Genomic DNA, 25,435 nt, shown 5'->3' on the forward strand with positions numbered 1-25,435 from the left:
GGGTTTGGGCTGGGGCTACGGCTGGGGTTGGGGCTGGGGTTTGGGCTGGGGTTTGGGCTGGGGTTTGGGCTACAGCTGGGATTGGAGCTGGGGCTATGGCTGGGGTTGGAGTTGGGGCTGGGGTTGGGGCTGGGGCTACGGCTGGGGTTGGGGCTGGGGCTATGGCTGGGGCTGGGGTTGGGGCTGGGGTTGGGGCTGGGGTTGGGGCTGGGGTTGGGGCTGGGGCTAGGGTTGGGCTGGAGCTACGGCTGGGGTTGGGGCTGGGGCTACGGTTGGGGCTGGGGCTATGGCTGGGGTTGGGATTACGGCTGGGGTTGGTGCTATGGCTGGGGTTGGGGTTGGGGTTGGGGCTGGGGTTGGCCTAACCCTAGCCCCTAACCCTTAACCCTCAGTCCATGTAGGCATCTGGATTTTCCAAGTCTGGCATGAAAACAACAAAGGACTTCCTTGAAATGACAGAAACCAGGGACAACAGACACAACCCCAGTTAAACACAGGCAGGAGTCAGTGGTGTGATGAGTATGGAAGGACTGGTACCAGTAGGACCGTTACTGTATGATCAGTAATGACAAAAGGACAACAACTGGATTATTATTATACCAGCGCTGATGATGAACAGGACTGTCAAACCTGGCCTTCCTTAAATAAGTGTCTCCATTTTGTACAGAATCCAACCTGACAAACATGGAACTGCAGTGGTGTCTGAGTGGACTCCACCACACGACCCACCGTCCCTGCACTAAAACCAAACCTTCAAGTCTGAAATGGAACTGACCTGCAGGACCACTTTTCCGATGTGTTTTCCCTGGGCCATGTATCTGAAGGCCTGCTCCACCTGGTCCCTCCCAAACACGGTGGTCTTCAGGGGCTGGACCACAGCGTCCTCAATGCCCTTCTGCAGCAGCTCAGACACCTCCTCCCACTCTGGGTTTCCTTCTTCAAACAGAGCGTCCAACAGGATGCCATGGAAGGTGACGTTCTTAAGGAACACAGACATACCTGCACCAACGGAAAGCAGAAGAAACACACTTTATACACACACAGAGACACACACATTATACACACACACACACACACACACAGAAACACATATACACACAGAGACACACACACACAAACATACAGGCACACAGACAAGGCAGACACACACACACACAGACACACACACACAGGTGTTGTGGTTCAGACCTAAAGGGGAGTTGTTGGACAGGTCGTATTTGCCGATCTCCAGGAAGTGTCCGTGTCTGGAAAGGCATCGAATACTGGCCTGAAGCTTCTCCTCAGACAGAGAGTTGAGCACCAGGTCCACACCTGACATGACAAACACCAAGAGCACATCACAACAGCACAACAACACTCTGCTCATTACACGACTGCTTTAGTGTCTAGTTAAAATATATAAAAAATAAAATAAAAATCACAGTGCAACAAGAAGTCATTTCACTGGTATCCGCACTTTATTTATATGATTAATGTCATATTCTGTCTAAAGGCAGCCATACACATACACAAGTATGTGTGAGCTTGTGGGTTTGCATATATATGTGTGTGTGTGTGTGTGTGTGTGTGTGCGGGTGAGTGGGTGGGTGTGGGTGGGGGGCAGTACTGATTTTTAAACTGATATGTAAAGCACTCTGTGCTACAGTTTTTAATGTATGAAAAGTGCTATATAAATAAAGATTATTATTATTATTATTATTATTACACTGCGCGATTATTTCAATCGTTGCACGCAGCTCCATCTCAAACTGTGCGAATCAATCGTAAAGTCAGGCTCACGATTCATGTTCTCACACTGTTTGTATGCGACCTGACTGCTCACAAGTAGGATCATACACCAGAGGACGCACGACATGTTCGAGTGTTGTATCTGGAAATACAACGTAAAAATACCAAGGAATCCAGAAGTACATAGACAATTGTGTATTGGCGTTAGTCACGAAACAGTAGTGCTAAACAAAAACAACGAGCTGCTTTGGCAATATGTGCCAGTATCTGCGGGAAATCAAAAAAGAAGAAAAGACAACAACGCGTTTGGTGCAGAAATTGGTTGGCCAGACGTGGACAGTATGGGCTGTCAACCCTACAGCAAAGGGAACTAGAGGTAAGCTGCAAAAGCTAAATTGCATTTGGCCAATAACCAGCTACTGTAAGCTAATTCTAAGCTTACAGTAGGTGGCTATCATTGTATTCGCACATGCACAGTGTGAGAATTTGAGGCCCATGGGCTCATGGCACTGCTTTGACAGTACGATACACTCACAAGGAGCGAGCAGGATTTCAAACAGCTCCATTTTCCTTGTGAACACACAATTGCTGGTTGTGAGGTGGTCGTGAGGTGTTAATGGCTTCTCCTTACCCCATGTACACTGCACCAAGCACGACACATGATTAGAGGCACATCTGGCCCGATCCCAGATAGAGTCGCACGAGTGAGAAATCGTCTCTAAAAGCGCACAGTGTATGGCCGCCTTAACTGAACTGTAGTAGTGTTGATATTGTGTTGGAATTGCCTGTAATTCAAATGAGGTCGCCTGAAATTTCAAGTAAGTGATATTAAAAAAACACAACTTCTTAATATAAATCTGTGTTGAGTTGACAGAGCCAATCCCAATCCATATCAGACGAACTGTGGTTGTGAAACTGCAGCACTGTGGTTCTGTTTATCTGTCAAATGTTCATTGTGGTCAGTTTCAGATGCTGCAGCTCTTTCATAATTCTTAGTTTGAGTTCTTGTTTGTTCAGTATTAATTGTCAGCCTTGTAAATCCAAGCTGGACTGACTGTACATATCCTGACCAAGGAAAATAAAATTCTCACTTTGTGCAGTAATCTACACCTGGCTTTACTGCCTCCGTCCACAATAATATATATTATATAGACTAAATGTCCTCTAAAATTAACATTTATTTGCAACATACTAGAGCAAACTATTACATGATCAAAAATAAATTAGTTTCAGCAAAAAAAAAAAGTCTTTGTTTTGAATGTCTGGGGTCGGCAGAAATTTGTGATGTTAAAATGGGGTCAGGAGACCAAAAAGGTTGGAACCAGTGGTGTAGTGTAAACTGATTCCATGTCAGGGTGTATCCCACCTTTGCCTCCTGTTTGTCTGAGAATGTGTGTTTCGAAGGACGTGTCTCTGGAGTTGGCGAAAGACTCTGCTGTCAGCTGAGGGAACTTCTGCTGTAGGTACACTAGTTTTCTGCTGAGCCTGGAGAGGACACACACAAAGACATGAGGCTCTGCCCACACACCAGGTCTGAATAAACTATCTGGATTTTTGGGTGAAATCAGATTTTTTTTGTGTGTTGGTTCATATCCCACATTAAATGTAACTTCTATCTGTTTTGAGTCTGAACTGAATGTGACCCTGAAGTGACCCACATGCATTGAAGAGGTCCTGATGGAATACGAGACCACACAGACACACACTGTGTTTACAGAAGGAAATATGGAGGGACACAGAAGAGTGATGTCTGTCGCATTTCAGTGACGTAAAGGTCGGATAAATGCGACCTGGACGTTCAGACTGAAGTCACATTGGAAAATATCAGATACATATTGGATTTAGGACCACATCTGAAAGTGGTCTGGGTCAGATTTAGGACCACATATGAAAGTGGTCTGGGTCAGATTTAGGACCACATCTGAAAGTGGTCTGGGTCAGATTTAGGACCACATATGAAAGTGGTCTGGGTCAGATTTAGGACCACATCTGAAAGTGGTCTGGGTCAGATTTAGGACCACATATGAAAGTGGTCTGGGTCAGATTTAGGACCACATATGAAAGTGGTCTGGGTCAGATTTCCAATCATTATTTTCTTGTTTTGTCTGTTCCTCCTGTTCTCAAACTGACGTCCATTCTGGTCCAGACTCTGCTGACAACGACAACCAATGGAATCACACACATCACCAAACGATTCCCTTGGTAAGGCTAGTGACGTTCATTTTGTCTTCTGTTTATGTAATTATGCTTCTCTTTTTTCTTTTGTTCAGACAAGGTATAGTTTTTTAGATGTGACCTGCTTGACAGTCTCGACTGTGACTCCAGTCTTCCTCAGAAGCGTCATCCGACGTGCTGCTGACGTGTCATTTATCAGCTGGCTCAAACGCTGGATCAAGGAGGCAATAGAGATCAGGAAGCGGGCGACCGATACCATCAGCCGGGACGAGGGGGCATACACCCTCTCGCACACCTGGGATATCCTCCTCCAGAGACCACCCAAGGCGGAGGAAGCGCGGTCGGCTCGACGAGCTCTGATCGGTCCGTCGAGCCGACCAGCTGATAAATGACAGGTCAGCAGCACGTCTGATGACGCTTCTGAGGAAGACTGGAGTCACAGTCGAAACTGTCAAGCAGGTAACATCTAAAAAACTATACCTTGTCTGAACAAAAGAAAAAAGAAAAGTATAATTCCCTTGGTATTTGCGTGCATTCATGTTCAGTAAAAAAAAACAGTCTAGTGGTGTGAGGTCTGGTGACCTGGACAAACAAGTGGATTGGACAAAATGATTGGAAAAAAATTTAAACTAATAAAAACTAGCAAACCTGCTCTAAAAACAAACTAAAACTTACTGAATTAGACAAAAAAAGTCAAAACTAAATAAAACTAAACTCCAATGAAAAATCCAAAACTATTAGAACCTTGGTGGAAACACACCAAGGTTTTTCTAAATTGCAGGTAAATGATAAAAGTTACTGTGTTGGAAAAGTTACTATAAATACAGATCAAATCACATTTCATGAGCAATTCATACAGAAAACAAGGACATTTCAAAGGGTTCACACTGTTTTTCTTGCCATTGTATAAGGAATGTTTGAACATTTGTGAATGTTGAACATGACTAACTGGGTTTTACCTAGTTCCAGTTGACACATTAAACAGCATCTGTTAGAAAAGGACATTTTAATGAAGTTCTCACCGACTGTTGTGAAGACTTTGCATTTCTTGCTGAGTGCGATGGCGATGGCGGCCTGGCCCACTCCCCCTGATCCTGAATGGATAAGTACACTTTGTCCGGACCGGAGTCTTCCTCGCACCACTAAAGAGTAGTAGGCGGTGGCATAAACCACAGGCACTGAGGCCGCCTGCTCCAGCGTCCTGCACAAACACAAGCATCAACTATGGACTGGACCCACAACTCACATTAGCAGGTACTTGACTGTACCAACTATGGACTGGACCCACAACTCACATTAGCAGGTACTTGACTGTACCAACTATGGACTGGACCCACAACTCACATTAGCAGGTACTTGACTGTACCAACTATGGACTGGACCCACAACTCACATTAGCAGGTACTAGACTGTACCAACTATGGACTGGACCCACAACTCACATTAGCAGGTACTAGACTGTACCAACTATGGACTGGACCCACAACTCACATTAGCAGGTACTAGACTGTACCAACTATGGACTGGACCCACAACTCACATTAGCAGGTACTAGACTGTACCAACTATGGACTGGACCCACAACTCACATTAGCAGGTACTAGACTGTACCAACTATGGACTGGACCCAAAACTCACATTAGCAGGTACTAGACTGTACCAACTATGGACTGGACCCACAACTCACTTTAGCAGGTACTAGACTGTACCGACTATGGACTGGACCCACAACTCACTTTAGCAGGTACTAGACTGTACCGACTATGGACTGGACTCGCATTAGCAGGTACTATGGACTGGACCCACAACTCACATTAGCAGGTACTATGGACTGGACCCACAACTCACATTAGCAGGTACTAGACTGTATCAATTATGGACTGGACCCACAACTCACATTAGCAGGTACTAGACTGTACCGACTATGGACTGGACCCAGAACTCACATTAGCAGGTACTAGACTGTACCAACCAGAAAACAGAAAAGGAACACCTCTACTCCACCTCTGATTAATGCATGGTATGGATGTGTGCCCAGTATGACTCCATTACTGTTACTATGACAACAGCCTGCATTTGAGGTGTATGCTCAAACAAACGACTACATTGCATACATACATCAGGGATTCCCAAACTTTTAAACTTGTGACCCCCAAAATAACGGTACCAGAGACTGGTGACCCCCACTGTCCCCAAAGTGACCGAAGCATTAGAAAAACGTACACACAGGAGTCACACAATGATACTGTGGCATACTTAACACATTGCATTGTGGGTATTAGATATTTTACTCACGGTGTTCTGTTTTATGTGCAGGGGTTGGGGGGGGGGTTATGTTCATGATTATTTATGTTAATGTGTCTGGTTTACAGCATTTATTGGCATTTTCATGTTTATGTTTATAATTATTTTTATTAATGTGGCACCATTACTCAAACCTGTCCAACAATGCTTTACCAGTTTGTCGTTGTTCAGCTGTTGTTCATGACATATTATTGAAACCTTTGCTCTTTCAAAGTAAAAGCACTTCCTTTACATCTGTAAACTCATAATGTCAATATCCTTCCTTCAAAGTACAGGTGTAACAGTTCTGTCCTTAATCAGTCGTAAACACCTCAGGGATCACATCAACAGGATTCTGAAAATCATCTCGCGACCCCCCAGGGGGTCACAACCCTCCCTTTGGGAACCCCTGGTGTAAAGGATCAGTGTATAATACTGTATCTACTGATATCCAGTGTTGAAGTTACAGATTACAACCACCTGAAATAGTAATACTTACCAGGTTGAGGGAACATCCCAGAGGAAGCGTTTGTCAGCGTCCACACATGTGGCCAAGCCTTTAGCAGGAAGTAACCCCATGACACGCCGACCGCCTGAGTCACGACCAGAGAACTCCATCCCCAGCATGCACTGCTGCAGGGCTAGGTCACCTACAAGAATTTCCCTACTGTTATTTATACTTTTACTAAAACCACAGAAGAAGCACTGCTTTATGTGTTTGAAAAATACTGTGTACCTGGAATTGCATCTGGGGGCAGTTTTCCTGTGGCCAGCATTATGTCTCTGAAGTTGAGCGAGCTGTAGTAGACGTTACACAACTGCACATTGGGATTGTCGTTCACAAAGTGACGGAGCGGTGAGGCGATCCATCGGAGTGAAGACAGGTCACCTCGAGTCAAAACGTTGACGTAGGCCTGCTCTGTCAACTCTTCTCTAAGAGCTAACATCCACAACACACCAGCAAGAATGAGTGAATAAAGGAAATGAAAACATTCTTAAAGTCATCCACGTTCAACTTATCGTCATCATGTGTGAATATGATAACACTCTTTTACATCGATCACAGTAACAAGGTTTATAAATTAAATCAGATGAATACATCATCCTTGCATCATAATCTGAAGTAGTGAGGTATGACCAAACAGGTGTGAAAGGTCACAGCATCCTCATCCTCTGGACCATCAGTATCGACCTGTGGACCATCAGTATCGACCTGTGGACCATCAGTATTGACCTACGGACCATTCATATCAACCTGTGAATCATCAGTATCAACCTGTGGACCAGCACTATGTAATAATGTAAGCATCCAAACTAAAAGTAGGAGGTTTGAAACCCTGTGTTACTGAGTCTTTGCTCTGTTTCAGTGGAAATACCTTTAAAAGAAAAGATCAAATTTCCATGGGGGGGCTAATAATTCCATCCTCATCTGTAATTACATTATTTTACCAGTTTCCACCGGAGGCGGTGGAGGTAATAGATGAATGGATCTATGTGGACTGGTCCATGTTAGGGTTCTGGTGAAGGGTACTGTGTCCAACCATCAGAATCAGGCTTCAGGGGTCAATGGTACCGACTGTCCAAACAGACAGGCCCCAGGGTGGTCCACAACAGGACACAAAGACCAGTTTATCTAGGATCAAGTGGTGTGTTGATGTACCGTGAGTGATGAGCTGGTGTCTGAAGACCCCCCAGCGTCCATCTCTGAATACGTTCATCAGCAGATCCTTCTCCAGTAACGGATGCATGGATTTAGCGTTCGACTGCAGTGTTGGTGTTACTGAGGCCTCGTTCAGATTGGACACAAACGCACAACTAGTGAATGACAACAAACACAATTAGAGTTGTAGACCCATGTTACTGACCTGAAACAAAGATAAGCATATACCCATGGATGAAACCACACCATGACATCTATGTTTTTACTGACACTGCTTCACTTTTTACTGGTAACAGATTATTGTACAAATCATTTGAGTTTAACAGAGCAGAGAAGCAAAAAATAAAAGGTGGAAAAAAATAATGCCTAAATTCAAAACTATACTCAAAACAAAGCACAGTTAGTACTTTCAGCTAAAATGTTATTTCATTTTAAAAAATGTGTCGCAGTCTGATGGGTGGATTCGATTGGCTGTGCAGTTACGACTGAAAACTCACTGTATGTGAAAACAAATGTATTAAACTGACGAGAGGTTCATGCCACAGCTAGACTAAATTAGCAGCATTGGTCATTCAAATGATGATATAATTCTAAAATAAGACTATTATGTTATCCATGTATTTTCAAATTTACTGTTTAACAAAAAAATAGAAAAAAAAATTAAAGCACTTTATTATTGCTTTATTAAAATGTCAAATGATAGATATGTACTTACATTCCTGAACAGAAAACTTAGTTCTAGGTGTTGAATGTTATGTATAACTGATTTGTGACTTTGCCCAGTTGAACCGGCTCAAATTAGGTCATAAAAGGGTTAATTCAGTTTGACGTTCTTCCTTCCTGTTCAGAATAATACAATGTTGAGCTGATATTATTAATGATCGTTGTTGATTTTTATTATTATTATTATTTACCTTATATTATATTTGCTGTATACAGTCATCTACTGACACGAGGAGATGGAGACAACTGTGATTTTTTACGTAGAATTGCTTTATGTTAAATAAAAATAGCTCAAAACACAGTGATGGTGAAGTACCTACAGTACAGTTTTTAGGTTTCTGTGATTTACCCTCTGACAACTCTTACTTTATTATGATGTTTTGTGTTTTTCCACAGAAAATGTAACCAAAGTGAATGTTCTTGACGAACAAGAGTGCAAGAAAGAAAATAATCAAATGTCAGAAAAGTAAAACTACAACAGCTACAAACAAGCATAACCCACTCTGATACAAAAAAGACAGTTCACTAGTGTGTTTACAAGGTGGATGGGCCTCCTCGCCCCTGCCTGTCTCATCCAGCGGGATGGACCCCCCATGTGTCCACCCTACTGCATCCTTGCAGACTAGAACTACATCTGCAAATGGACGTCCATCAGTCCTGGTGCATCTATAGCCTGTCCGTCCATGGGAGTGGATCTCTCCTTCACTGTGGTTCTCCCCGAGGTTTCTCCCTTTTCCCACTGGGTTTTGAGTTTTTCCTTGCCGAGAAGGAGGGTCTAAGGACGGGGGATGCCCTGGACACTACTCATTTTCTTGCTGTTCATTCGACTGTTGTTTACTCTAACTGACTCTGTAAAGCCCTTTGAGATAACCTTGTTGTGATATTGGGCTATACAAATAAAGTTGAATTGAATTGAATTGAATTGAATTGAATTGTGTTTCAGTTACAGAAACATGGTCAGGGTGGAACAGTAAAGTAATGTGATGAGGTGAAACAGGTCAAATAGGTACAGGTGTTCGTATGTCCTACCGTATCCGACTGCCTCCTGGTTCTTGCCGTAGACACTTCACCATTCCCACAATGCCACAGTGGGGCTGAGAAGCGGTCAACCAGACTGGACTGTCTGATGGTTGAGCCAACGTCAGCTGCACCACAGAGAAACAAACACACCCACTTAATGAATAAGGTCACTAACCCTAACCCTTATAATGAATAAGGTCACTAACCCTAACCCCGATAATGAATAAGGTCACTAACCCTAACCCTGATAATGAATAAGGTCACTAACCCTAACCCCGATAATGAATAAGGTCACTAACCCTAACCCCGATAATGAATAAGGTCACTAACCCTAACCCCGATAATGAATAAGGTCACTAACCCTAACCCCGATAATGAATAAGGTCACTAACCCTAACCCCGATAATGAATAAGGACACTAACCCGATAATGAATGAGGTCACTAACCCTAACCCTTATAATGAATAAGGTCACTAACCCTAACCCTGATAATGAACAAGGTCACTAACCCTAACCCTTATAATGAATAAGGTCACTAACCCTAACCCCGATAATGAATAAGGTCACTAACCCTAACCCCGATAATGAATAAGGTCACTAACCCTAACCCTGATAATGAATAAGGTCACTAACCCTAACCCCGATAATGAATAAGGTCACTAACCCTAACCCCGATAATGAATAAGGTCACTAACCCTAACCCCGATAATGAATAAGGTCACTAACCCTAACCCTGATAATGAAGAAGGTCACTAACCCTAACCCTGATAACGAATAAGGTCACTATAGGGTTAGTGACCCCGATAATGAATAAGGTCACTAACCCTAACCCTTATAATGAATAAGGTCACCAACCCTAACCCTGATAACGAATAAGGTCACTAACCCTAACCCCGATAATGAATAAGGTCACTAACCCTAACCCTTATAATGAATAAGGTCACTAACCCTAACCCTGATAATGAATAAGGTCACTAACCCTAACTCAGTGCATATGAATGACACTTGTTCCCTTTGGTTTGTATTTGAGAACATATTTGGACATTTGTCTTCTAAGTCCACAGCAGAGGCTGGTACTTACTTTGAGCGTTTCCACCCAGCTGTAACTGGTGTCGTCCACAGTCACAAAAATGGGGTCTTTCACAGGAACCCGACGACGGCAAAGGAAGAGGGCGGAGCCATAAAAAGACTTCTTGACAGCAACGAGGCTAAGGCCCGCCTCCAAGAAGACGTTCTCCCACTCAGCCTATCAGCAATGAGTAAATGATATGAACCACATATCAGCAGCAGCATAACGTTTGATCCAGAGTTCATTAACTCTGGTCGTTACCCATGGGCCTGGTCACAGGAACTTGGACCATAAACCACTGATTTTATTAAATGACAAAACAAATGTACAAATGATGATGTAACCTACGAAAGTTGACCTGATACAGTCACTGTCTGAAACAGTGGAATAAACAACAGCTGGAAACCAACACACCTTTGAAAATACACGTTTTTGTGCTTTTATCTTTTCTCTGTGTCTGTTTTCTTCCTGAATATTATTAGGATGTTTTCACTTCAGTCCAATGGTAGATTCTACTGCAGCCTCAACTAGGGATGTAACGATTAGCGGTATAACGATGAACTACGGTAAAATTCCCGACGGTTAGTATTACCATTTAAATTCAAGCTCAACTGTCCAGCTCCGTTTGTCCTCAGACCATAAGACAGTTTTGACCTCATCAGTTCAATGTGTTTGTCTTCATCTGTCCCTTTGACAGCTCTAAGGGTTTACGTTCTCAGCCTCATTCTGAGCTGTTACTGAGCCTGACTGAACTATGGGACTGCATTCATACATGTGGACTGAGAACTTCCACTGGAGTGTTCGGTCGTTAGTGTTATTGGACACAGTTACATAATGATCCTTTCAGCATTCATGTATTTGAAGTCAAACAGTATCAGCTCTCTGACATTTATTCTGTTTAGTCTTTACATTTGGACTGAAGAAATAAGAGGTGTTTGTACGTTTGGTGTCACATATATGTTTTTGTTAGACGACTCACACGTTCATTATCTGAGGTTGTTCATCTGTGAGTCAAGGTTATAATAGTTTTGGATTTTTCATTATAGTTTAGTTTTATTTAGTTTTGACTTCTTTTCTCTAATTCAGTTAGTTTTAATTCATTTTTAGAGCAGGTTTGCTAGTTTTTATTAGTTTTCATTGTTTTCTAAATGTTTAGTTTTGGTTTAGTTTTAGTATTCATTTTCATTTTGTCGTATCTTTTCTCTTCTTCTCCGTCGTATTCAAATAAATCCCAGACAGGACTTAGTCTCCATGTTTCCAGGTAGAGTGGGGACCAGAAGACGACTGGAAACCACAAGTGACGGACCGTCAAGTGTCATATGGTGCCACTAGCTAAAATAGCTAGAGCGAAATAAATCAATTTTGTATCAATCCGACATTTAAAAAGATGAAAATGAAGGGAAATTTATCCATAATTTTTATATATTTTAATTAGTTTTGTAAGCACACAATACAGTTTCAGTTAGTTATCGTTGTTTTTCCTTTTAATTAGTTTTTATTTATTTCAGTTAATGAAAATGTTTTTTCAATTCTAGTTTTTGTCATTTCGTTAGTTTCCATTAACGATAATAACATTGCTGTGAGTAGCTCTAACCTTCCATTTGGAAATATTTAAAGAATTCAATCAAACAGAAATGACAGAATGACGTTTCTGGAAAAATGGAATTTACATTTAAACATAACAAATCTGTCCTTAAATGTACTGACATGAAAAACAGAGCTATATATTAATAGGAGTGTTAGAAAATATCAATTCCGCAGTATATTGCAATATTTCATTTCACAATACTGTATCAATATTAAAAAGTACTGTATCAATATTTTTAGGTGTTTATTCAAATGCAGATATGGCAGAGGTTCATTTTTGTTTTTTGGTTTTCCTTATTGTTTATATCTTATTCATTATCATTTAAAGCTGTTTTATTAAATAATGGTTATTTCAATCATCTTAAAAGCACTTTTTACTGTCTGAGAGGCAGATGGTAGTTCCTTTGTTGGGACAAAAATAATGTTCTGATGTTAGTTCTGAACTAATAGAATATGAACATTTGAACAGGATCTTAAACTGTAATGTCTGTAAAACAGAATTTCAGTTTGAACACAGGAACATTTTGTGATATAGCATTAGATCCTGTTGTGATCAAATAAAAATATGTTTAGTATTTGTGCAGATTTCTGGTGTAATTCAATTCTTCAAGGAAATAATCATTTTAAAAAAAGAAACAAACAAAAAATTGCCTTTTTAACAGTATCATGATATATTGTGATATATCGTATCGTGATCCTAGTATTGTGATTTGTATCATATCACCAGATTCTTGCCGATACACAGCCCTATATATAAAGGGCCCTGGTGGTCTGCACTCACCTGTGTCAGTAATCCTGGATGAACGCTGCTCTGATCCGTGTCACAGAGGAATGACACCATCTCTCCCAGTGTGAACCCCTTCAACATGGTGTGGACCAGGATGAACCCGCTCTGTTTCGCAGCAGAACACAAGTTCTCCACCAGCGCTTTAGCGTCGGTTTGTAACGGCCCCCAGGCGTGGTTACACATGACCAAGTCTGCCCCCCCTGCCGAGCCCCCGGGGGCGGGGCCTGTTCGGGGGTCCCACTGAGCCGAAGCCATTCCCATTTGGTCCAAGGTTGATGTGAAGGGGGTCAGCAGGTCCGGGTCGGCCGCCGTGGCCGTGTAGTCTACGTGCAACATGGGCTGGATGTTGAAAAAAGACGAGGCCTTGGAGAAGAGTCGGCCATCACTGGACAGAGCCTGGAAGAGGAGACGGAGACATACAAACAGGTGGTCCAACATGTTCTAAAGCAGGGGGGGCAAACATGTGGCCCACCAGAGGGTCCATAGTAACAGAATAACCCATAAATAATGTCAAATATATGTTTTCTTCTTGAAAAACTATGTGAAGAAAATGTTACACTATGAAAATATTTACATTTACAAACTGTCCTTTCACAATAAAATGCCAATAAATACATAAATAAAACTACAAAAGCATTCGGAGAGCGCAGACCTCCGCCAAGGCAGATCAGTTGCCCCCCCCACCCCACCCCACCCCACAGAGATGATGTGGAATGAGTTCAAGAATATGACAAAGCTTAAACTGCAAAAAATGAATATTTGATGTAGATAAACCGACTTGAGTTTGGAATATTTATCTGAAAGATCATTTTTAAGATTTGTTAGATCTGCCATGGAAGAGTGGAGGTTATGTTTTCACTGGGGTTTGTCCATCTGTTTGTTTGTTTGTTTGTTTTTTTGTCTGTCTGTCTGTTAGCAAGATAACTCAAAAAGTTATGGAAGGATTTTGATGAAATTTTCATGAAATGTTGATACTGGCACAAGGAACAAATGATTCAATTTTGGTGGTGACTGGGGCGGGGGGGCTGATCTGCCTTGGCGGAGGTCTGCATTTCTTTACCCATGGCAGCTGTTCCTGCCTTTCAAAGTTAATTCAACTTGTTTAGGCCTGAAAATGTCACTGAGGACAGGATAAGTTAGGGTTAGGGTTAGGGAGGAGCCTAAAGGCAGGAACAGCTGCCATGGGTAAAGAAATTAAACATGGTGACATTAGACATGGTGTCCAAAGTGTTAACCTCCTCAGACCCAGCTATGGGTTTTCTGTCCACATTTATGGACAAAAGTTTCACAACTTTATACAAAAAAAAAAGAAAAGAAAACTGTCCACCACAAAGGACATTCCATAAAAATTTTAAAAACTGCATCTGAAAAAACTGCTGCATCATGATGTTTCCAATATAGGCACTTATTTAACTAGAAGCACTCGGAGAGCGCAGACCTCTGCCAAGGCTGATCAGTGCCCCCCCCTGTGGGCCCCCCCACCCCCAATCACCACCAAAATTTAATCATTTCTTCCTTATCCCATTTCCAACAAACCCTGAAAATTTCATCCAAATCTGTCCATAACTTTTTGAGTTATGTTGCACACTAACGGACAGACAAACAAACAAACAAACAAACAGACAAACAAACAAACCCTGGCAAAAACATAACCTCCTTGGCGGAGGTAATGAAAACAAAAAAAAGCTTGTACTTTGCTGACATTTCCTGGGTCTCAGGAGGTTAATGCCGTAACCTGGCAATTTTGTGGAAAACCAGATGGATCCCCATTGGCCCCTCCCATTGGCCCCTCCCATTGGCCCCTCCCATGACCTTTGATTGGATTTCAATCCCACCGCTACTTCGCGCAAACCAGTTTAAACTTGGATTGTGCAGTTTGCCCCTGCTCACTCATGCAAGAAAACCTGGGTCTGTAAATTTGGACAAATCTCCACCAATCCCCGACCTACAGACGTCCAGAAAAGAAAACTCCAAAAATGAGCAAATGTGGAACTGGGGGTAATTTTTTTAAATGTACAGTTTGTTTTTTTTTTAATACACCCTGTATATAGGATTAATAATTACAGTTTGTTTGAAATGGTGTGATTCAGGTGGTACTAAACTCAGACATTCAGAGGTAAACAGAAGCCTGGCCCTGGCTCTGGAAAGGCAGGACCTAAATCTGAGGATCTGGTCCAGATGTACAGATTAAACACAGGAACCAGAACAGTCCATCGGTCTGTGGACAGTTTTTCTCATCTGATGTCTTCTCATGTCTTACCTCCAGGACTTTAATCCTTCCAGGCGTGCTGTTTTCCATGGCGGTGTCCAGGCAGTGTCTGAGGGCGGGGTCTTCCAGAAGCCCCCGCAGGAGGCCGTCCTCCAGCAGACACGTGCGTTCATTCTCCATCATCTGCTTCAGCTCAGAGTGAAGGTTTCCATTCAGCTCCAAACTACACAGCAGACCCAGGAGTCGCACCAGGCCGGGCTCGCACTGCTCAGGGCTGGGAAACGGACCCTGGGACCCCCCCTCTAAACCCGGGATGGACAGTTTGACCCCATGAGGAGCCAGCTTCAGCTGTAGTGAGTGGATTAAGCCTGTGGCAGAAACACAGAGTTAGAACAGGCTGCAATAGAACCAGCAGAACACGATGAGTCCAGGTCCAAAACCACTGTTCTATGTTCTGATCAAGTACACAAGACACGGTTAAAGGAGGGGAGGGGGGGGTGGACCACACCTGCACATCTCAGAACAGTTTTCTGAGGGGGATGTGCTGACTCCAAAAACTACACAACACTAAGAGAAATAAATAAATAATAACAAAAATAAATAAAATTAAATTAGATTAAATTAAATTAAATTAAAAAAAAAACCCTAAACAACACTAAGAAAAATAAATAATAAAAATAAATAAATAGATTAAAAAAAATAAATAAAAATATATAATAAAAATAACTAAACAACACTAAGAAAAATAAACAATAATAAAATAAATAAATAGATAAAAAACTAAATAAAAAATCATATAAATAAAAAAATAACTAAACACTAAGAAAAATTTAAAAAAAATAGATTAAAAAAACTAAAAATAAATAAAAAATATATAAATTAAAATATAACTAAAAAACACTATGAAAAATAAATTAAAAATAATAACAAATAAAAATAATAATAAAATAAATAAATAATAAAATAACTAAACAGTAAGAAAAATAAATTAAATCAATAAATAATAAAAAATAAATGAAATATTTTTTTTAAATAAATAAATAAATAAAAATATATATACATTAAAAAAAAAATAAGTAAACAACACTCTAAAACCAACTTTTACAGTTAAAGACATTAGGACCATTGAACGCTGCAGTACCTTTACAAAGGCTGAGCTGCTCTGTCAGTTTCCCACGGTTGTTCAGACACTCCGTCTCCACATACGGAACAAACACAAACTCCTCCAGGGTGGGGGGGCTCTGCTGCTGTCGACGGGGGGCTACAGTAGCATGTAGACCACTGATCTGAACTCCACCCGCAACCACCGTGTCCAGGCAGCGGTTCACATGGACATTCACAGCTTTGGGAAGGAGAAGAATCGTACACATGATTTTAGACTGTATAATAAATAAATAAATAAATAAAGTGATTTTTAAATAAATATTAGGAAATATAAATATATAAATACATTTATGAAATATATAAAAAATATATTTTTATTAAATATTATGAAATATGATTTTTAATTATAAATGCATAAATGTTATAAATTACTACTACTACTACTACTACTAATAATAATAATAATAATAATTATTAAGTAAATTTATATAATAAAGAAATAAATAAATAAATAAAGAAATAATTAATAATTATAAATAACAAATATATAATACATTAATAAATAAATAACCCAAAACGGTCATTCTATAACACAGGTGTCAAACATGCGGCCTGGGGGCCAAATCTGGCCCGCCAAAGGGTCCATTCTGGCCCGCAGGATGAATTTGTGAAAAACTGCAAAAAATTACACTGATGATATTAACAATCAATGGTGTCAAAATCATTTTAATTGAGGTTCCATATACAGACACACATAGTCCAATTAGATTTCAAGTGAGTCAGAACCAGTAAAATATTATCAGTAAAATTACATGAACATGTTTAGATTACCAAACTATACTTTTACAAAAATGTGAATAACCTGAACAAATATGAACAAACGGAAATGTCTTAAGAAAAGTAAATGCAATTTTACCAATATTCTGCCTGTTACTAAATGTTTTGTGCAATTGTAACGCACATGTGTAAATAATAAACTGATAAACCGAGGTAGAATATTGTTAAAATGTTAAAATTGCACTTGTTTTTCTTCAGACTGTTCAAGTTGTTCCTATTATTCAGATTTTTAAGGAAACTTTGTTGATGTAAACCTGATCATAATATAATTTTACTTTTTCACTGGTATTATTTTACTGGTTTGGCCCACTGGAGATCAAATTGGGCTGAATGTGGAACTGAACTAAAATGAGTTTGACAGCCCTGACCAATAAGATCCCCTGACTTTACACAATGTTCTCATCTGTATCTAATGACACAATGACACACATGAGATATTTCCAGCCTTTTTTCAAAGTCTTCCTAAGTGTCATATGAGCATAAGCTGCAGCACAGAACAGTTACTGGACACAGAAGTTAATGTTAATAATAATAATAATAATAATAATAATAATGTTAATAATAATAATAATAATAATAATAATAATAATAATAATAATAATAATAATAATAATAAATCAGTTTTCTATAGTGCTTTTCTAGGTACTCAAAGATGCTTTCAGATAACTGTAATCCACAGGTGTAACCATGACCATTATTGTGTATTTACTCGCTGCTTGTGTGAATGAAACAAAGATCATTAAAACACACCTTTGACTCCATCAGCATAATCACAGACTTTCTCCAGGTGGACGACTGGATCAACACAGACTGAGCGGATCCTGGTGGGTAAACGCAGACTGCGCCCTGACAAACCAACCACGATCATCTGCAGCATCGTGTCCAAGAACACCACCCAGTTCCCCGTCCACTGCAGTTTCCCAGTATCTCCTGGAGTATAATCACATGACAGCAGATGATTACAAACAGGACGTGCAGCCACTGTCCTCCATCTGATCGACAGGGTTTAACTATCGGTTTGTTTGTTTGTTTATTTCAAATATAACATTAAAACCAAACAACAAAAGGATTAATATAAAAAGAAAGAAAAAACATTGGAAAAGGAGTGGGATGAAGTTCAATTTATAATCTGCTGTCCCATTACCCCTTTCTTCTACCTACCCTAAATTCCTCTGTCAGATTCCATAAGTAACTCAAAAATCCTACACATAACTGACTAAATTCTGACTAAACACAAAACACAAAATTGCTGAACATATCAAGGATAGACTGTCCATTTTACAGCAGCATTGCACATTAAAATAAACTCTGTCCTCATACCGGTCAATGATTTTAATGCAGAGCAGAAATATATTTTATATATTTTACTATTGATTGCTAAATAAAATAGTAACAGTAAATTGGAAGAGTGTCAAATCACCAACGGTAACAGAATGGAAACAAAGACTGAAACAAGTGTACACTATGGAAAGAATGACTGCATCATTACAAATGAAAATGGATCTTTTTAAGCGGAGATGGCACACGGTCGAAGACTATTTGTATAATTAAACTTTTTGGGTTGTTGACGAGAATTGCTCTTATAAGCCCTGACATGAGGTGTTTTGTATTTATATAGATGTGTGCATATGTATACAAATATATGAATATTTCGATATTTGGCAATGTATCTATAGATGTAGTATAATATTTGTAACAATAATAATACTATGTGGTGTAATTTTTTTTTTTTTAAATTTATGTCTTGTCTCAGATGTTTTGTTCTGTTTTATACTGTGCAAAAATCTAAATAAAAGGTTAAAAAAAAAAAAAAAAAACTTTGTCCTTTTCGTAACAGTAATCATGCACATATCAAAAACAAAAGTAAACTCTGTCCGTTTCATAACAATAATACACATAATAAAAAACAGAAATAAACTCTGTCCATTTCATAAAAATAATGCACATAATAAAAAAACTAAAATAAACTCTGTCCTGTTCATAACAATAATACCCATATAAAAAAAGCAAAATAAACTCTGTCTATTTCATGACAATAATACACATATTAATAAACAAAAATAAACTCTGTCTGTTTCAAGGCAATAATACACATATTAAAAAACTAAAATAAACTCTGTCCGTTTTAGAACAATAATACACATATTAATAAACAAAAAAAAACTGTCCGTTTCATGAGAATAATACACATATTAAAAAACTAAAATAAATTCTGTCCGTTTCAGAACAATAACAAACATATTAAAAAACAACTCTGTCCTTATGTATTGTGTCTACTGGGATGTATCCCTGAATCATTGAGAACACATAAGTATACTGTTCGTTTTTTGTTTATGTTGGGCCGAAAGGCTGTTATGACCAAATGGGTTGGAGAAGAATCTCCCTCAATACATCTGTGGAAGTCTTCGATATCAGACTATATTTGTCTGGAAAGACTAAGATTTTATATTAATGATCAGAAGGACATCTTTACAGCAAAGTTTGGAAAAGTGTTGGAATATCTGGGAACTCAGACTGCAACTACCTGAAATAGATTTAATACGGACTTTTGAGATCATCGCTGTGGACATATTTTAGATCTGCTATACATTTCATACAACCTGTATGCACTGCGTTGGACTGTATAATTTTGAAAATGTTCCATAAAAAGAATGTTCAAAAATAAATGAATAAATAAAGTCTGTCCGTTTCATAACAATACATATATTAAAAAACAAAAATAAACTTTTTTCATTTCATAACAATAATACACATATTAAAAAACAAAAATAAACTCTGTCCGTTTCATGACAATAGTACACAAATCAAAATATGATATACATATGATATACATATCCAAACTAAACTGTCCATTTCATCATATTTACTCAACATTTTGGATTTAATTGTTTAAGTCCAGGCTGAAAACAGCTCTGTTCAACTGTGCATTGAACAACTGAAAGGGTTCTATCTGCACTCTACTTTTTTACTTTGTTTTAATTGATTATTATTTATGTTTTACTGATTATGTTTTAATTGTAATTGTGTGTTTTTAACCTGTCTCTTTTCCATTTTTTGTAAAGCACTGTGAATTGCCCTGTGTATGAATTGTGCTATACAAATAAATCTGCCTTGCCTTGCCTTAATTGTCTTTTTAAATGTATTATTTGATTTAATTGCCTTTGTTTCATCATTTAACTTGTTCCGTAAGTTGATTCCTTTCACAGATACACAACCTTCCACATCATCCTCATTGTATTACATACATTTAAAAAAACACAGTTACCTGAATGGTTTGACTCCAGAATACCCTGGAAGGTCTTCCCATAATCATACCCACGCAGTCGCAGCTCCTTATAGATATCCGGCGCCACAAGCCTGGTTTTGGGATCACAGTTCCCAGTATTGGCTTCTTTCCTTATGCGGCTATGGAATGAATCCAGAGCTGCATCCTCCAGAAGGCTCACCTTACCTAAAGATAAGGGAAAAAATAGAACCAACGTCCCAGTATGTCAGCGGCATGTTCTATCCTGACTGATGAGCTGGTGAGTGAACAAGATTAGGCAGAAAACAAATCTGTCATTAGAACTATGATCTGTTTGTATTAACACCTTTTGATAAATGCAGCATTTTCATCATCATTTTGAAATACAGATTATACTAGACTACACAGTAAGATCCACAGGTGTTTGGACACTGATGCTACATGACGCCAAACCAGCACCATGTACAGAGCTTTTATAACTTTGCCTTCGCACAGTATATTTAAAATAAAGCCATCAAGAATCAGATTTTAAGGTGGAGCTTCAGCTGGATTTCAAGGAGATTAACGAGATGTTGGCTTAATACAATATTTTTATTAAACCCCTTGAACTCCAGGTGAAGGTCCGAACTTCAACCACATATGGACTTCTTCATTTTAAAATCACTGTGGTGGTGAACAGACAAAAAAGCATTTATGGACCTGAGTTTGGGTCAAACTCTGACACTGAGCCTAGACCTGAGTACTGTCAGACCACCTGTCTGGCATTTTACACTGTGTACAGTGTAACCCTGAAAGGCAGGTCAAAGAAAACACAAAACAGACAATGATCTGCATGTGTTTCATCAATAGAATGACTAGAATAGTAACACACATTCAAAAGATTTTCAATCCTAAGTGTTTTTGTAGAACATGTAAGAGTATAGTTATGTGTCTCCATCAGTGGGTCTGTTCATTTGGAAGGGAAAACACAATACACTTCTCATACGAGTACATAAATACATAGTAACTATTCATAGGAGTGCATAAATAAACAGTAACTATTGATAGGAGTACATAAATACACAGTAACTACTTGTAGAGTACATCAATATACAATAACTACTGATAGGAGTACATAAATGTACAGTAACTACTTGTAGGAGTACATAAATGCACAGTAACTATTTGTAGGAGTACATAAATGCGCAGTAACTATTTGTAGGAGTACATAAATGCACAGTAACTACTGATAGGAGTACATAAATACACAGTAACTACTTGTAGAGTACATCAATATAAAATAACTACTGATAGGAGTACATAAATGCACAGTAACTACTTGTAGGAGTACATAAATGCACAGTAACTATTTGTAGGAGTACATAAATGCACAGTAACTATTTGTAGGAGTACATAAATGCACAGTAACTACTGATAGGAGTACATAAATGCACAGTAACTACTTGTAGGAGTACATAAATGCACAATAACTATTTGTAGGAGTACATAAATGCACAGTAACTATTTGTAGGAGTACATAAATACACAGTAACTACTGATAGGAGTACATAAATACACGGTATCTACTTGTAGAGTACATAAATGCACAGTAACTACTCGTAGGAGTACTTAAATACACAGTAACAGAGTACATACCACTGACAGCCAGGTTTCCGTTCTCTGAAACCTCAAACTTGTTGGTCGCTGGCATGAGGTGCACCTCCAACTGGACTGCACCTGCAGAAGAAAACAGTGAAAACAACAGTGACTGATTCAGGTACTTCCTTTTTTTCTTTTGCTGCCTGTGTTTAAACACAGTAACTGCAGTTTGTATCTCTCACATTTCTAAAACTACCCTTTAGTTTCCATGTGTGGGGGGCTGCTCTGTCATTAGTTCTTTCAGACAGTGGACTGTGGACAGACGTGCAGACCTCTTTGATGACCTCTGAATCTGAATCCCTGCTTTGTGCAGTTCAAGTGTCCGTCTGCCTCTTTGACCTCTGACCTCCAGCTCACATTGAAATGACATCATCTGAGACATCTGGCCTTCAGGTCTCAGGTCCTGTTCTCAGGTCTGTCAGAGACTGTCTGATGGTACCGCTCTGATCTGGTCCACATCACTGATGGGCTTTGGTGTGCTTCAGCATCTGCACTGCTCCAGGTACAGTGTCCACGAAAAGACAGGACACTCAGATGACGTTCCTCCCACCTGTGACCAAGCAGTGGGTGGTGATGTGGACGTAGGAGGTTCCTCTGGGTCCGGCCTTAGATAAAGCAGAGGGCCACTGAGGAGGTTTATGTGGGCTCCATCCTGATTCAAACCCCATGAGAACACAAAACATTGGTTCATTTTCTTGAAGTGATAAGAACAAGAACATAGTCGGTTCTGTCCAGGACATTTCATGAGAAGCTCCAGTGTGGAACTTCTGGGAGGTCCTCCACCGTTCCACCTTAACCACGGTCACTTCAAACTTCTGACCAATCACACAATAGTTATTGGTCACCAGATGATGAGGGATGATCCAGGAGCAAGACCACCTGGGTCTGTTCTGGTTTGTACCAGGGTTCAGAGGACAGCAGAGTCCACTGAAGGGGACATCTGGTCCAGACGCCTCATGGTGGGTTGGTTGAACACTTGGACTTTTTTTTTTATTATTACTATTTACAGTTGTATATATTCTGATTGTGTATATTACTTATTATACAGAAAACCCTTCTATGTGCTCATTTAGATGGGATGGTTAAAAGGGACATTGCATCAGCTGTTCAATGGTTGAACCAAAACTACCAGTGGACTTCTGTCACCTTTCAACAACAGCTTTTCTCTCTCAAAAAAAACCCCTTTACCGTCTTACTTCTTCGGAATCGCTTTGGTGATGTGAGGAAAAAAAACATTAACGCGTGGCCACGCCCTACTAATACCCCGTACTAAAACCCCATGTCTTACCCCAAGTGTTTGAAGGATGTCACAGTAGTTCAAACCAAGGTGAAAATAAAATGAAATCAAACTGAGGTGTTCCATGTTGGTACTAGGGATGTAACGATATGAAAATTTCATGTCATGGTTATTGTGACCAAAATTATTACGGTTATCATTATTATCGTGGTATTATTGAAACTGTGCTCAAAATGTTAAAAAAGCAGTGATACACACACTGAAATAATTTAACCAAGTTGTATTAAAAAAATAAATAAAATAATAGGCACAATGTACCTTCTGTTGGCAGAAACATTCAAATATTAACCCTTAGTGGTCTGAGCTTTTTTTGGCCGTTTTTCAGTACCCTCCCTTCAACCCCCCCTTCACCCCCCCTCCCTTCGACCCCCCAGTCCTCCCCCCTCACCCCCCAGTCCTCCTCCTTCACCCCCTCCCTTCGACCCCCCCTCCTCTTACCAGTCTTTGGAAGCATCGTGGCCCTGTGGATGGTGACGTCTTCAAAGGTTACAGCAGAACTTTCTATCACGAGCCCCAGACTTCTGGCCAAAGTCCTCCAGGCCAACAGCAGGTATCCTGTTGCCGGGTAGAGGACGCGTCCATCAATACAGTGTCCAAGCAGGTAGTAGTCCGACGATTCTGGGTTTATGTCTGTGGTAGAAATGTAGCAAAATGTGGACAAATGAAACAAGGAAGACGTCAGATTATTAAGACATGAGACAAAGGTTTGGATGCGAACACAAAAGGTTTGGACAGAATGTACTGTTTTTTACCAATGTTATAGATGATGGCAGAGTTGGATCCTCCAGAACCAGAGGAAAAATCCTCCACCTTGGGAACATCCCAGGTCTGGGTGTGGTCCCAGTGCAGGAGGGGGGAAATCAGAGGGGTACCAACTGGAACAGGATACGGTACCACGGGGCTCAGGTTCTTACTGTCCACGTTAACCCTAGTAGAATTATAATGTTAATAATCCAAAAGTGTAAGGTGGAACCAATCTAGAACAGGTTCTCCAAACTGAACTGTAAAGAACGTCCATTTACAACATTTACTGGTTGTTGACAAAAATAAATGTCTGACAAATGAATAAACGATCCAATGAGTTTTGTTCCACATTACATATATGTGTGCATTCACTGACCCATTCATGTATATTTTTCCAACATTTGAGAGGAAAAATTCCAGGTTGTTGGTGTGGCCTCTCTTCATCAGAGGGAGGATAGAACAGGTGGGCTTCAGGCTGCGCTTTAGGATGGCCTGTGTGGGCAGAAAGAAAGAAAAAAATATAGTATAATAACCTATAAATAATGACTCCAAATTTAAATCAAAATTTTATTGTAAAAAGTTGGTATTGGATCGGTATCAGCAAACCTAATCCTAAAAAAAATCGGATTGGAAGGAAAAAAATCCAGATCAGGACATCACTAGTGTTTTGTGTAAAACACTGTACTATAAAACAGTAAATTGAACATACCTGCAGCAGAGCATGAGGTGCGAGCTCTACCACCACTGCATTGTCCGGTACCAGACGGAGTCCCTCTTGGAACAGCACTGGGCTCACCAGGTTATTGACATGGTAGTCAGCTGAGCTGTACTGAGCCAAAGGAGAGTCCCACTCAGACTGAGGGATGCTGGTGCTCACCCAGCGGGATGAACGCTGCCGTGGCTCCTTGATCACCTAAACACCAACAAATGTATGTACATGAGCTCATCTTATTTTACAGTTCTGATCATGGGTTTGTCTGGTGTCTAGTGATAGTGATTGGTTCCAGGACATTGTCACCAAAGACGCATCATACCTTCTTCAAAGCTGCCAAAAGAGTCGGAGCAATGGAAGCCATGTAATAGGAATGGAAGGCAACACCAGCGCTGCGTACTTCTTTGGCAAAAACTCCTTGTTGTTTCAGCTCAGACACAAATTTAGTGATTGCCTCCTGGTGAAACACACACAAATACACCACATGTATCAGCACATTTTCCTGCTGCATCATCGACCATGCATTCATAAGTCATAGATGTACTTTAATATTACACAACGACACTAAAAACTGGTATTTCATAAAGCACAAAAACATTCTGATGGCATCTTCTGTGC

The 25,435-nt window shown here is 39.9% G+C and overlaps 1 protein-coding gene across 1 annotated transcript in view; it reads right to left on the bottom strand.

Moving 5' to 3' along the window:
* The window catches only part of LOC115410365 (fatty acid synthase-like), a 66,518-nt gene that overhangs the window by 12,302 nt on the left and 28,781 nt on the right, over positions 1–25,435 (bottom strand). Inside the window, 20 exon segments of the mRNA XM_030121989.1 lie at positions 776–999; positions 1,189–1,311; positions 3,095–3,204; positions 4,907–5,104; positions 6,686–6,836; positions 6,923–7,126; positions 7,847–8,001; positions 9,599–9,714; positions 10,671–10,835; positions 13,027–13,428; positions 15,293–15,609; positions 16,383–16,583; positions 17,933–18,112; positions 20,448–20,633; positions 22,062–22,142; positions 23,800–23,991; positions 24,114–24,289; positions 24,482–24,597; positions 24,815–25,018; positions 25,140–25,274. Coding sequence (XP_029977849.1) covers positions 776–999; positions 1,189–1,311; positions 3,095–3,204; positions 4,907–5,104; positions 6,686–6,836; positions 6,923–7,126; positions 7,847–8,001; positions 9,599–9,714; positions 10,671–10,835; positions 13,027–13,428; positions 15,293–15,609; positions 16,383–16,583; positions 17,933–18,112; positions 20,448–20,633; positions 22,062–22,142; positions 23,800–23,991; positions 24,114–24,289; positions 24,482–24,597; positions 24,815–25,018; positions 25,140–25,274 — 3,636 coding nt within the window.

The sequence above is a fragment of the Sphaeramia orbicularis genome, chromosome 19 (genome assembly GCF_902148855.1).
Source record: "Sphaeramia orbicularis chromosome 19, fSphaOr1.1, whole genome shotgun sequence".
NCBI lineage: Eukaryota > Metazoa > Chordata > Actinopteri > Kurtiformes > Apogonidae > Sphaeramia > Sphaeramia orbicularis.